Source organism: Culex pipiens, chromosome 3, assembly GCF_016801865.2.
Source record: "Culex pipiens pallens isolate TS chromosome 3, TS_CPP_V2, whole genome shotgun sequence".
Lineage (NCBI taxonomy): Eukaryota > Metazoa > Arthropoda > Insecta > Diptera > Culicidae > Culex > Culex pipiens.
Window position 1 is genome coordinate 100,297,364 of NC_068939.1, and position 14,401 is coordinate 100,311,764.

Genomic DNA, 14,401 nt, shown 5'->3' on the forward strand with positions numbered 1-14,401 from the left:
TAAAGAAAGCAAGATTGTGTAGGTGCCCAACTTAAAATAAGATTATTAAGATTCATTTAAAAAATAAGCATTTAAAACTGTTCCACATTCATCCCATTACAAATAGGTATTACATTTCGAGGTATAACCAAGTTTAACAACAATTGATTGATGTTTCCCATTAGAAACGAGATTACACTTTTCTTGCGTTTACAGTTTAGTTTGCTTTATGATTATCCAATGTGCCCATGCATATGCAATGTGAAATCCGGTTAGAGCGATTCACAAATTTCGAGTTTGAAACATTTCGAAAAATTGTTCTTCGAGTTCTAACGGTTAATCAATGTGCGCTGTCGTCGATTATTACATACACTTAACCTTATCGGCAACAGTGGTTGCTACTCTGGAGCACAAAGTTCACGCCGCACGCCGCGATGACGATTAAAAGTTAAAACACAAAGTACATTATACTACTGTGATTCAAGTAATTAAGTGAACCGGAGGGAGTTTCCATAATCAGTTTGAATTTGATGTTCGAGGCGTAACGTGTACTCGGTCGAGAGTTCCGTGGCAATGTGGTGGACGACTAGGGAGTATCTTGTTATCATCTTGAAATTAGCCTTATCGTTCGTATCGCACGGTATCGGGAATGTACTAATTCGTTTTTGGCCCGGTTTCGAACGCCCTGTTGTGGAAGTGCGCCAGGGAAAGGTGCGAGGGGTAACCAGTGAGCTTCCGAATGGAAGAAAGTATCACTACTTCAAAGGAATTCCGTACGCAAAGCCACCGGTAGGTGAGCTACGTTTCCGGCCACCGGTACCACTGGAGAAGTTCAATCAACCCGAGCTCAACTGCAGCTCTGATAAGGGAGACTTTGTGCAGCCGCATATTGTACTTAACTGGCCAGTTGTGGGCTCTGAAGATGGATTGTACTTGAACGTCTACACGCCTGGACTACCGACAGAGAAAAATGCAGCCAAATATCCCGTCATGGTTTACATCCACGGAGGTGGACTTCGTTTCGGAACAGCTAGTTCCTTCATCTACGATCCCAAGCATATTGTGCAACGAAATGTGATAGTGGTCACCATGTTCTATCGACTTGGTCCGCTGGGATTCCTGTGTCTACCCAGCGTTGGTATCAATGGTAACATGGGTCTCAAAGATCAAGTGAGAATTTGCATAACTTGGTGCACTCAATATTTTTGAATTAATCATTATTTTTATCAGCGCCTAGCTCTCCAGTGGGTACAAGAAAATATCGCTAAATTTGGAGGTGATGCAGATAATGTTACACTATTTGGAGAGAGTGCAGGAAGTTGGTCGACTTATTTGCACTACTTGTCACCCAATTCTAGGTACATTGAATAATTATTAATGCTTCATTCAATTTTATAACCTTTATAATCGCAGGAAATACTTTCATCGCGTGATTTGCCAGAGTGGAGACGCGTGCACGGAATCGTCGTTCCAAATAGATCCAGAAGGAAAGGCAAGAAAGCTTGCTCAATTGCTGGGATGTTGGGGAAGCTCCGATCAGGATGTTTTAGGTAAGGCCAATAGGAATATTAATGTATTCGAGCATTGCGTATTCATGAAATTTGAATGTACTAGTGTGCGTAGGGTCAAGCATGGAAAATTTTATGGAGTGCTAGAATAATTAGTAACATATGATACCTCGTTTTAAAATGCAATATAAAAAATGACATAGATTTAATTTATTTCAATTCCAAATTTTTCAACAAAATTTTCTGTAACTGGCCTATCAACACTACACTATGAGTTAAACTCACACTTCAAAATGATACAGCCCAGCACGATCTATTTAAATAAGATTCCTACCATCGCATTAAATTTATGGCTCATAAACAGCCCCTATTAAGTAAATTAAGTAAAGAGACACGAGAGGCTATAAGTGCTCACTAGGGTGCCCAGAAAAAAACGACCCCCTGCTCCACAAGCGGAAAACGGTTTATTGGGTTATTTTGAGCGTAATTGGTTGAGATTAACCCATTGATACTCGAGCCAAAAGTTGGTGAAAAAAATGTTTTTCATACAAAAATGACTTTTTTAAATCGCTAATAACTTTTCAGCTTTTACAACTTTGGTTTGTTGTACAAAGTTGTAGAGCATTAAATTTCCAATAAGAATCTCCCTTTTAGGGAATATTTTGATGGAAAAAGCGGAACGTGCAGACCAAACCGTAAGAAAATTGTTTTTTTTCATACAGTTTTTCGAATTTCCCATACAAACTTCACCTTCGAGTATCAATGGGTAAATGTTGACCGATTTTGCTCATATTTGGCCCAGAGTCCTAAAATAGCTCAAGGAACAATATTCAGCTTGTGGAGCGAGGTTTTGAGAAAAGTCCTATATTCTGGGCACCCTAATGTCTCATACATCATATCTCCTTAACGGCTGAACCTATTCTAACTCGCTGCGTTGAAAAATACTAAGACTTAAAAAAAAAATGCTGCTATATTTAGATCAAATGAAAACATTTTTTGTTGAGGAGCGGCCGTGGCTGACTGGTTACGTTGTTCGCTGGGGCGGTCCTGGGTTCGATTCCCATCTGCTCCCAACGAGAAAGTATAGGAAATATAAATCTTGAAACTCTGAACATGAACGAAAAATCAAAGTCGCTCGAGTCGGGGTTCGATCCCCCGTCCTTTGGATTGGTAAGCAAAAATGCTAACCACTAGGCCATCGCGACTTGGTGAGCTATAACTGGAATTAGGAATACTGTTGCTATCTATCAACTATATACGCGCTGGGTCCTTGTCCATTTGACAAGGGTTCGGAAGTTCTAAATAACGTTTGAACCCGATTGGTGCAAACGTTCTTCAGGGCGGGGCTTGTCGATAAAGCTGAAGTACCTCGCGCTCGGCTAGCCAGCGTAGAAATGGGTCACCGAAGCTCGGCAGAGCTAACACCTTCCAAATGCCTATGCGAGTTATTTGTATGTATAGAATGTAGATCTAAAAATACATGGAAACAATTCAATTTGTAAGAAGCGGCCGCGTGGTCCCGTTTGGTTGGTTGCACACACACACACACACACACACACACACACACACACACAATGAAAACATTTTTTGTTGATTTGAAGGTGTCGGAATCAAAGAACTTACAGCAGAAAATATTGTTTAATGATTTCTTCATCGATCTTCCCCCTTACATTTCGCTGGAGACGCATGGTGCTTTATGTTCAATGAATGCAACGATATCCATTTTTTTTAATATTATCTGTAACTAACTCGGATCGTTACGCACTATTAAACAAAGTTGTAGAAAATTTAATTTTTCACAAGAATCTTACACTTGGATAAATTTGGGTGCGACCTGCGCCACCTGATGGCACAATTCTTAAGCAATGTTTTTCCTGTTACATTTCGCGATTTTTCTCATACAAAGTTCAACGCTTAACAGCGACCCCTAAACTTTAACCGATTTGACCCAAAATTTACTCCTAAACTTTAACCGATTCGACCCAAAAAAGCGGTGTCTCTTTTGTCTTTTTTTATTGTCACACTAATGTAGGTATGCTAAGAATACTATACACTAGTATAAGCTATATTCCAAAATAATGCAAAATATATTAACTCTCTTTCCAGACACCTTAATGAAGGCTCCTGCAAGCTCGCTCGCAAAGCTGCAAAACGATGTCATCACCCCGGAAGAGAAGAGCTGCGCGATGCGCTTCATCTTCCGACCTGTGATCGAGCAAAAGCTCTCCGAGGACAGCATCATTACGCAAACGCCAGAACAGTTGCTGAAATCGTTCGACACACTCCAAATGCCAATGATGTCGGGCGTTACAAGCGCCGAGGGAGTTCTTGCGCTTAATTTGAACAAGTACTGTTTGGAGAAGTTTAGCAAATATGCCGAGGACTGGCTGGTTCCACGTTTTATGAGTTCCTCGGAGGGATTGGATCGCAAGGCTGTTGTTGAGGAAGTAAAACGGTTTTACTTGGGAGATAAGGATGTTTGCTGGGCGACGATCAATGAATCATGTGCTCTCTTGTCGGATTTTACTTTCGTTGGGACAACTAACCTGAGTGCCGAATGGATCGCCAAGTATCAACCAAATGTGAAGCATTTCCACTATTTGTTCAACTTTGTTGGACGAATGAACATAATGAAGCACCTGTTTAATGTCGGCGCAGTAGACGGAGCATCCCACGGCGATGATAACTTTTACTTGTTTAGGTTTGTAATTAATGATCTTTTAAGTAACACAGTGTAACGACTCAAATTTCAGCCCAAAGGTTCTCCCCGAATTGTCGGATGCTAGCGATGAGGCCAAAATGCGAAACATTTTCATCGATGTTTTTACTAACTTTGCCAAATTCAACGATCCTACTCCAGACGAAAGAACGCTAGGGTTCAAGTGGACACCGATTGCATCGACGCAACGTGACTCGGAATCGTTTGACATAGATTGTTTGGAGCTGAATGTACCACCCCGAATGGTTCGAAATCCTAGCCAAGAAAGAAAAGAGTTTTGGAGAGCTATGCTGAAAAAACACACTAACTTGTTGTAATTGAACCAATGATTAAAAGTGTTTTTGCTACTCTTGAAATTTAACAGTTTTATAAATATCACAACACATTTTACGTTTATGCTCCGTCTTCTTATCACTTTGTAAAATCTAAGAAACAAAATTTACATAAATTAACAATGCATAACGATCATTATAAATAGCACTAATAACCCACCGACAAATCGATACCCCATTAACTATTTAACGCTTGACCAGACACGCAAAAATATCGTTTGCTGCACCAAACTAATGACAACAACATACCTACTTACCGGCGAATCGTTCACCGAGCATAACGCTCACACAACGAGTAAGAAAATGAACCCACTCACGTACAAACGGCTTTTCCCGACACTATACCATCACAGTCTTACAATCACTCACTGTATTGTGCAGTATAGAAAATTTCGCGTGCAACAAAGTTGATGCTAATAAATTAGAGATTGCTTCGCTGAAAATTTTACTTTTTCAGAATTATTTTGTTTGAGTTCGTAAAATTTATTCAATACCTTTTTATTGAAATTTAAACTTTTCTCCAACAAGGCATCCAAAAAAGGCGGTGAGGATGGGCGGTTCTTTTAACATTCCAACGCCCAAGGCTCCAAAAAAGTTGGAACTGTAACTTCAACTCAATGGTTCTCGGGCATAACTCAACCAATCAAGATGATTCTTATTTGCAGTGATTTGTTAGGATGTCTAGATTATTCGCACTATTATGCGAATCTTTAGCGAATTTGAATTATTCTTGTAATGCCAAGTTTCCATGCTACCAAAAGTTACCTTTACCAATAAACAGTCCAGATTCTAACTGAGCCAACCGCCAACCGTTAGCAACAGAACACACGTTTCTTTATATAACTACACACTGTTCGTTTCGATCAGTTTAGTTTAGATGGTAAAACGTGTTTGATGTTTTCTTCGACAAGTGAGCGCGCCAACGTGAACGATGTGGAAATCAATTGTTTTGATTTTCAAAGTTAGTTTTTCTCTTATTCGGTTCAGCATCGGGAATTCCCTAATTCGATTCTGGCCTGGCATTACACGACCCGTAGTTGAAGTTCGCCAAGGAAAGGTGCGTGGGATTACGAGTTCGTTACCTGGGGGCGTAAAGTATCACTATTTTAAAGGAATTCCTTATGGGAAACCTCCCGTTGGGAAGCTTCGCTTCCAGTCCCCGGTTCCTCTGGAGAGGTTCAGCCAGCCGGTGCTCAATTGTAGCTACGACAGGCCGGACCTTATACAACCTGACGTGGTCATCAACAGGATAGTTTTTGGCTCCGAAGAAGGACTCTACTTGAACGTTTTCACACCTGGATTGCCCAACGAAAATGATACCAAATATCCGGTGATGGTGTTCATTCATGGGGGTGGCTACCGCTATGGATCCCCAACTTCATTTTTGTACGAGCCCAAGTCCCTTGTGCGAAGGGGTGTTGTAGTGGTCAGCATGTCATACCGTCTTGGTCCGTTGGGATTTCTGAGTCTGCCCAGCGCGGGAATTAGTGGCAACATGGGACTCAAAGATCAACGCCTCGCCCTGCAATGGGTTCACGAAAACATTGGCCAGTTCAACGGGGATGCTGAAAATGTTACCCTTTTCGGGCAAAGTGCTGGCAGCTGGTCAACTTATCTGCACTACTTGTCGCCAAAATCACGGTAGGACTCTTCACCGAGTTATGACGAAAATTTGCATGATTTAAGCAATGAATCTTTACTTTTTAGGAAATATTTCCAACGGGTAATTTGCTTAAGTGGCGATTCCTGCTCGGAGGCAGCATTCCAAGTTGATCCAGAGGGAAAAGCAAGGAAACTGGCACAACTACTGGGATGTAGAGGAAACACGGACCAGGAAGTTTTAGGTAAGTTGTTAGAAAGTATCGATATGCATAAAATTTAGATTTTTACGTTTTCCTACATAATTTGTGCATAGTTCGAAAAAGTTGAATGACATTTTGATGGTTATAAGTTATCATTGTATGTGAACCAATGTAAATGGAATAAACGGATGCAGAGAAGTTAAATTTTTAAGACACAAATAAGTGGTGCTCAAAAGTAACCATAGGCGTTAGAGAGTTAAAGAGTTAGTTCCGTTTCCATTTATTACCACCACCTGATGTAGAAAATCACAAGTAACGTTACGAAACATGCTTAAAACTGGATATGGTAATTATTGCATTGCATTAATAACTGGTAACAACATGTAATTAAGTGATGGAATGAAAACTAGAAAATGCTCCACAGCAAGTTTTTTTGTGTGTTGGTGACATCAATCAAAATTTTTTACTGATACAATATGGTATTTGATATACACAGTAAAAAATAATGTAAATTTCGAAGGTGTAATTTTTGAAGGTTGAATATTACCTCTTTTATGATGTAATTTTGCCTCAATTTAGACTGAAAAAGATATATTACACCAGAAAAGTGGTAAAATTACACATTTTAACCTATGAAATTGTTTAATTTTTCTGACATAAAAAATGTACCCCTTCCCAGTTGTAATATTACCATGTTTTTTTTCTGTGTATGATTGCAAGCTACATTTCGTGCTTTCCATTTCATTAGGGTACACAACTTTTGTAAACAAGAGTGTATCCCTCTCACACCTTATGCAAACTGTCATTTGAGTGTAAGGGATAAACTATTGTTTCGAAGTTTTGTGCCCTTTTGAAATGTTAGGCTCCATTTATGCTTTTTAAAAGACTTCACTCTTTACACTGATATTAGAGGAACTATACCCTTTCTCAGCCTATTTCTGTTATCGGCCTATCAGCACTTTGATCATGAATTACAGCTTTCATAAAGTGTTTTTGACTGTTCCAAAGTAATAACTAGCTCAAACCAAAGTGAGCAAGCAACTCTTCATTGTTGATGCATCTGAAAATGTTGATTTAATAGCGGAAAACGGCAAAAGTGATGAGAATTGGTCAAACGGCTTAGAGTGATTAGATTGGGCATATTTCCCCTATCTGATTATATGAATGTTTGAATATCCGATGAATCACACACATTATACATTAGTGAAATGATTTTGGAATATGTATGGCTTCCAATTTTACGGTGGTGAAACTGATAATAATAATAAGATTATTTAATAGGCATTTAACACACACAAATTCGTCTTGTTTGTGGGTCGCTCAATACGAATGTGGTCACAAGAATGTATCTAAAATGATGATAACACTACAGTGATCAAAATCTAGCACAACCAAATAAATTTTCTCAATATTCATCCATCAAGCAAAAAAAAACATAAATTTTCTATATTGGCTCATTTTTAGCAAAGACGGAAAAACTCTCAATAAACAATGTTAAGTTTCTTTTTATTTATTGGGATGCTTTAGCATAACATCAAATGAGATATGGACTACCTTTCAACTGTTAATTTATATTACAGTGAACTCTCTGGCTGTCGATCTTCTCGATTTCAATATTGCTCCAGCTGTCAATAAATTTTTCAGTCCCTTCAAGAAGATTGCTTTGATTTTTCGTTCTATAACTTGATAACTCCCTTTCTCGACGGTCCCTTCAATATCGATAACGAACGAGTCCAATGTTATTTGAAGTGTAAGAAAGGGTTTACTTGCGCTTTATGGATCGAGTAAAATGAAAAAAAAAGAAAGTGAAAATACTACAAGATGATAGTTAGGGAAGGAGTCGTACTTAAATTAATATGACAGATCAAGGTGGTGGCAGATCGAAACCATAACTTTGGTTGTGTTAATATGTTAATACTTTACATATTTGTTTGGAAAAGATTCAATAGCAAACAAAAAACCTTATAGTGTTTGACTGTTCTCAGTTATTTTTTTCATATTTTCAGAAACACTTATGAAAGCATCGGCCAAGTCTCTGGTCAGACTCCAGTCCCAAGTGCAGAACCCGCTAGAAGATGGCGACCCTTTGCGAGTGTTTTTGTTCAAACCCGTTATCGAACATGAATCCGTCGAGGACTGTTTCATAACGCAATTGCCTGAACAAATTCTAAAGTGCTACGACTCCTTACAAATGCCCATAATGTCGGGAAATGTGAGCAGTGAAGGATTGCTCACCTTGCTACTGAACAGAAATAATTTGGATGATTACAACAAACACGTCGATTGGTTGGTACCTCGATTTATGGGATATTCTGCGAAATTGGACCGCACAGCCGTTGGCGAGCAGATAAAGCGATTCTTTGTTGGCGATGGCAAGATCGGATGGAATACTGCAGATGAGACGAGTGATTTGATGACAGATTCAACGTTTGTTGGGTCTTCCAACTTGAGCGCAGAATGGATTGCAAAATATCAACCGAATGTGACGCATTACAAATATTTCTTCACCTTTGAAGGGCGTTTAAACCTTTTCAAAATTCTTTATAATATGAGTGAGGTGCATGGCGTTGACCATGGTGATGATGTTTTCTATTTGTTCTCGTAAGTTTTGAACAAATTTTCACATATTACATCATATTAATATTGTTTTTTTTTCAGCCCAAACTTTCTGCCAAAACTAGCAAAGGATAGTGTCGAAAACAAGATGCGTGAAGTTTACATTACACTGTTGACCAACTTTGCCAAATTCAACGATCCAACCCCGGATGAGAGCGAACTTGGGTTCAAGTGGAATCCAGTAGCACCAGTGCGTCGAGATTCGGAATCATTTGACTTTGACTGCTTAGAGGTTAATGTACCGTCTCGAATGGTCCGGAATCCTAATGAAGAAAGAAACGATTTTTGGAGGAATTTATTGAAGGTCAATACGGAGCTGTTATAAATGTGTAGAAAAACAGTATCGTATCGTTCCGGTTAAAAAATCCTGCTAGGCTAAATTCGTTGTTAAAAATGTAGTACCGTAAACTGGGGTCAATCGGGACACATGGGGTGAATTGGGACAGCAGTTTTAACCATGTTAGAGCACAATATTTTGATTTTTCTGGTTGGTTTTGGTTAGAACAGACTCTGGCCAACAAGATTTGTACATCCATTTCCAAATTTAAAAGCTTTAAGTGCTCTAAAAACTGCTGTCCCTTTTCAGACTGTAGACCCAATTGACCCCAGATTACGGTAATGATCTAAAGTTTAATTTAGAAATTTATACTCAATATTCGTTAATTTTCATCATTGTAACACAAATCGGCTATGATTGAACCTTAAACATACCAGTTTACTTACTATGTCTAACTTTTATATATTCCAATTTTGTATCATCTAGGGGAAATATACCCATTTTAAGCCTAATAAGCGGTCGTGTTCGAATGATGCTGGATAATCTGGAGCGTTTCTTGAAATTTACTAAAACCAAGTAAACCAACGATTAGAGCAACTTTTTGTGAACATTTCTGTTTATTTTTACTTTTACTTAAAGTTATTTTATTCCTTTTTCAAGCATTTAAAAAAAATATTTCCCAAAGGTATGCATTGGGCCACGCCCATTTTCCTATTTTCAGCTTAGTTCTTTTTTCTTCCAGCGCTTTTTTGGGTCTGCTTAGTGCTGCACAAATTGATGAAATTTTAAGCGAACACTCACGAAAAGTAGAACTTATAGAGAAAATTTCCTGACATCACTGGCTCACTCCAACAGGCGCTGCTGCATAGAGCTTTATGACGTTTCGCGTACGCACTCTAGCGCACCATTTGATTTTGCTGGCTGACAAAATTTAACCTCACTTTTTTTAGTGTACGTACACGCAATACATACGCACGTAGATTACTCTATGGTGGAGTTGGTGGCCACCCTTTGTTCTTTATTTTCCTTTGCTTCTCGCTCGGTTTTCTTCAGCCTTCGATTGGAATGGGTCGTCAAAATTCCAACGTCAAGAGACTTGACGCGTTTGTTTTTTTATGGCGCTTGCTAATTATTTACATGTTTCGGGATTATTTTTCAAGTGAGTGACCAACTAATGTGCAAAAAAACATGTTGCCGTTAGTTGGAAGCAATTTCATATCTTAAGCGCTTTGAAAACGTTAGCGCAAGTTAAAAGATATTAATGACGACTTTCGTTAAGCAGTTAAGCTCTCATCTTGCGTAAGGATGTGTGCGCCAACAAAATGATGAGAAATGGTCTCGCATAATAGATATCATGATCAAAAGTGCATTAAATTTGATCTTTTTGGCCAGTAAGTGGAATAAATTTGCGTGCTTACTCGAGACGGTGCTGTTGCTGGTAAGTTTAAAGCCTAATTTTTTTTTTTTTGAGCTTTAATCGAGCATCAAACTCTCCATATGACGAAGATAGGTGTTTGATTAGAAAGGGTATATTTCCCCTATAAGCAAATAAATATCAGATGGCTTCTATTCTTGTTAATTTTTAAGTAACGTCAGAGAAAATTATTTAGAAATTATTATCAGTTTCCAGGATTTTAGGATGAACGTAAACAAAGAAAATTGATAACTTAAACAAAAAGGAAATCTTTTATTGCTTTTAAACACGTGTGCATTTACAATGACTTCATCACAGTTACTAAGTAAGGCATTCCACTTTAGTCAGATTCCACTTTGGTCAGATTGTACTAAACATTTTGGCAACTACACATGAGCCTTTCGCATGCGATACAGCATCAGGCTGAGCACTGATTCGTTGATGAAATTTCCAATTTTGGAATAACAGCTTTCGGATAATCTACATTTGAACTTGAAATATCCCAAATCCTTACTGGACAACTGTTTCAGCTTCGAGTCGTTGAGGTAACTTTTCCATTCGGACTCATCTTCTACCGTAGTTATCACCAATTGTTCATTGTGCTTGAGCTGTAGCAAATCTTCCAAAGCCGCTTTCTTTTTGTTACCATCTTCGTTTAGCTCGTTGTAAACCCCAGTAACGGTTCCGTTGGCAAGTGTGGCTTCGTTGACTGTAATATCCGATACTTGAACCACATTGTAGAGCATCACCTTTTCGTCAAAAATAGCATTTTCGATGTACTCGTAGCCTTCAACATCCGTAAATTGCTTTTTAAAATCGTGCAGCTCTCCCAAACTATAGATTCGACGACAGATAATTTCTTTCTCCATATCTACGTTGAACTGGTAACCTGGAATCCCTGCGACTCGCCGAACAAAGTACATCAAACTATCGTAAGAGTTGAATGGCGTAAACTCTCCTAAACCTTCGACAACCGCTGATGCCATTTGCTTAAACAGTGGTGATTCGAATTGAAGCAGAGGTATGAAAAGATATCGAATGCACATTTGACAAATCATCTCCACCACTGCCAGCTTTGGTAGACAGATATTGTATTCATCCTTTACGCCCAATAATGAACCAATCACGGCCCAAAAATGAACCAGCCCTTCTCGATCCTCCTCACTGTCGTACTTAATCCCAAGCAAATGCGGACGAACCAACGCATATCCCATGAATCCAAACGTGGTCAACGCGATCTCCGTTTGCGAAATTATCCCAGTTTTGCTCTTCTCCGATCGATTTGAAGCGTTCTTGTGCATTTTACGAACCCGATTCAGCGAAGCCCAGGATCTGTGAAAAAAAATCATTCAATCAAAGTTACCCGATCATCCCGCAACTGCTGCCCCTATGCTCACTTGGATCCTGGTGAAAGGTCAATCTCGTACCACGACAGCATGTGCAGCGTGGTGGAAATGTAACGTTTACGAGCCGTTTCCGGAGTACTAGATCGCCCGGTGTTGTGCAAAATCGTCAATCCCTTCGGTTCGGCGAGCAGTGTGATGAGTCCGACAAAGTTTGACTGCATCATGCCGAAACGGTTATCGAAGAAGTATTTCTGGCCCCTACAAAAAGTTCAAATTGTAAGTGATTTGAAGAAAACAATTTAAAAAGTCTCACCTTTTAAACTTTGCTTCATCGTACCACTGAGGAAGTTTGAGCTCAATATCTGCTCCGCTACCACTGTCGCAAGGTATCCGGTTGCCATCCGTTATCAGTTTTGTAAAGAGTATTTTTGCCGCTGAAAATATAATATGATTAAAAATTAAATTAGTATTAATTAAACCATGTGACTTTCAAATTTGAATTTGGACTGAAGTTGAATGCAACCTTGCACACAAGTTGTTCACATAAATGAAATCACCTTTACAATTGCAAAACTTGCATACAAGTAGAAATCACGCTACATCGACCAGTTCAATTGCATGTGCAATGCACTTTAAGCGGAAGCAAACGTGAAGTTCAAGGTATAGAATTTAGTCTTGATTACGTAGATGCAACGTGTGGGAACCGGTTTAAGGAACTAGCCAGCTAGTTATACATATAACATATGTAGGTCAACGGGAGAATGTTGCACAGGAAGATCAGCAGGGTAGAGCTGTTCACGAAAAAATCAACAAAAAATGGAATGAGAAACAAAAGTTGAAACTAGATCAATCATTCTCTGGAAAGTTTTCCAATAATATATTTTCAAACTTGTTAAAGCCCCATTCACCCTCATTACCCTAGAAATCTTAGACATTAGCATTATAACGAATGCACTTCCTCGTGTGTTATCGACTTTATAGTGAGTGGTGGTTGACCCCCTGCTGCACATGATGGAGAGCTAGAGAGTCTCTGATAACTTCCTCCTTAAGTTACTGATGAATCAGCATGACAAATGATATAACTTCAAAATGAGTAAGCACTTTCGTCACAAACAACGAGAGAAAATAATAACTCGCCAGATATTATTTTTTCTCCAAACAGTGGAATGGAGGATATTTATCCGCTCTTTTGATTTACTTGTTCCTGACCTTTATTTGCCCCCTTTTTTTTGATAAAATTCGGTAAGATATTAGATGAAATTGCTAATGCATATACAATTTAGCCAAGTCAAGACAAATTTATAAAAATCCTTGGGGTTTCCAGGTTGAACGAGCCAAGTAGCCTAGTGGTAACGCTTCCGCCTGGATAGCGGTAGATCACAACAACATCCTGGCGGAATTTCTAAGGTGCATGCAAGTTGCATAATAATCTCCTTCTTACCCACCGTGTGAGAGCTCTAAAAGTGCCCCGATTATCAATTTTCTCTCATACTTGGCTCTGAATTGCTACGCTCAAAAAACTTATTTATGAAAGTTTGCTCAGATGCTTTCTCTAAATTTGGTTTTAGAAGGCGTAGATTACGAGATAAAATTTTGGTGTCTTCTTCAATGTTGCTTGGATGGGCAAGCCTAACAACTTTTTAGGAGACAAAAAAAATCAAATAAAATTATTCACTATATTGCCTTGGCGTTCTCGATTGCGAGATTCCTACTCGAAACTAGGTGTCCGAAGGCTTGATTGTTGAGGCAATTGCAAAACTTCTTTTTACACCTAAGCTTCCATCCACTCGGGATTCGAACTGACGACCTTTTGATTGTGAGTCCAACTGCCTACCAGCGACTCCGCCGAGATCGTAATCAGGAAAATCTCGATCTCGAAGGAGACAAAAATATTTCCAAAAGTATTGTTGAAAAGTTAGATATTGGAAATCACCCTAGTAGTGAAACACCCTAATTTTCAACCAAACCAAAAGTTGCCCCGCCTTATTTGCAACAACTCTTCTGGAGACACCAAAGCTTCAAAATTTCACTGGATCTGTGCAATGATGCAAGTCGTCACCTTAAAACAGAGCGATTTTTTATTTGGAAAAAAGTAATTTAAGCATATTTAAGCACTGAAACTTATGCAGCAATGCATGACCTTTTTTTTTGGTTAAGGAACCCTTAGCCCAAATTTTGATTTTTTTTAATGAACTGCAGCTGCAATTAAAACGCTTAATTTTATTTTGAAATCATTGCTTAAAATTTCCATATATTTTTAAGCTACATTTTTTGTCACAATTTCACAATTAAAACGCTTTTAAAAGCTTTAACTAATCTGCCAAATAAAATAAAAATCTTTTCAAAAATCAATTGTGTGGTGCCAATCTGGAACCCAGTCAAATGTTCAAAATTTTAGGGATTTTTTT

General features: G+C 38.7%; 3 protein-coding genes across 4 annotated transcripts in view; 2 read left to right on the plus strand and 1 right to left on the minus strand.

The window, feature by feature from the left end:
* The first annotated feature begins 390 nt into the window (after positions 1-390).
* Positions 391-4,562, plus strand: LOC120421923 (esterase E4-like). Its single transcript, XM_039585224.2, has 5 exons — positions 391-1,149; positions 1,210-1,337; positions 1,393-1,529; positions 3,594-4,188; positions 4,241-4,562. Exons 1-5 carry the CDS (start codon positions 553-555, stop codon positions 4,521-4,523), a joined length of 1,740 nt encoding a protein of 579 aa, XP_039441158.1. The 5' UTR covers positions 391-552; the 3' UTR covers positions 4,524-4,562.
* Positions 4,563-5,387: 825 nt separating this feature from the next.
* LOC120421924 (venom carboxylesterase-6-like) lies at positions 5,388-10,754 on the plus strand. The gene is made up of 4 exons (XM_039585225.2): positions 5,388-6,179; positions 6,246-6,382; positions 8,347-8,941; positions 8,999-10,754. Exons 1-4 carry the CDS (start codon positions 5,470-5,472, stop codon positions 9,279-9,281), a joined length of 1,725 nt encoding a protein of 574 aa, XP_039441159.1. The 5' UTR covers positions 5,388-5,469; the 3' UTR covers positions 9,282-10,754.
* Positions 10,755-10,892: 138 nt separating this feature from the next.
* Positions 10,893-14,401, minus strand: part of LOC120421932 (uncharacterized) — a 6,918-nt gene continuing 3,409 nt past the window's right edge. For both annotated transcript variants that reach the window (XM_052711176.1, XM_052711177.1), the window contains exons 2-4: positions 12,307-12,427; positions 12,045-12,251; positions 10,893-11,979 (exon numbers count right to left, since the gene is read on the minus strand). In XM_052711176.1, coding sequence (XP_052567136.1) covers positions 11,034-11,979; positions 12,045-12,251; positions 12,307-12,427 — 1,274 coding nt within the window. In that variant the 3' untranslated portion in view covers positions 10,893-11,033. The remainder of the gene's footprint in view (positions 11,980-12,044; positions 12,252-12,306; positions 12,428-14,401) is intronic.

Coding starts and splice junctions, on each gene's coding strand:
- LOC120421923 (XM_039585224.2), top strand. CDS start 553: ATGTGGTGGACGACTAGGGAGTATCTTGTTATCATCTTGAAATTAGCC. Junction 1,338..1,392: donor TACTTGTCACCCAATTCTAG/GTACATTGAATA, acceptor TTATAATCGCAG/GAAATACTTTCATCGCGTGA. Junction 1,530..3,593: donor CTCCGATCAGGATGTTTTAG/GTAAGGCCAATA, acceptor CTCTCTTTCCAG/ACACCTTAATGAAGGCTCCT.
- LOC120421924 (XM_039585225.2), top strand. CDS start 5,470: ATGTGGAAATCAATTGTTTTGATTTTCAAAGTTAGTTTTTCTCTTATT. Junction 6,180..6,245: donor TACTTGTCGCCAAAATCACG/GTAGGACTCTTC, acceptor TTTACTTTTTAG/GAAATATTTCCAACGGGTAA. Junction 6,383..8,346: donor CACGGACCAGGAAGTTTTAG/GTAAGTTGTTAG, acceptor TCATATTTTCAG/AAACACTTATGAAAGCATCG.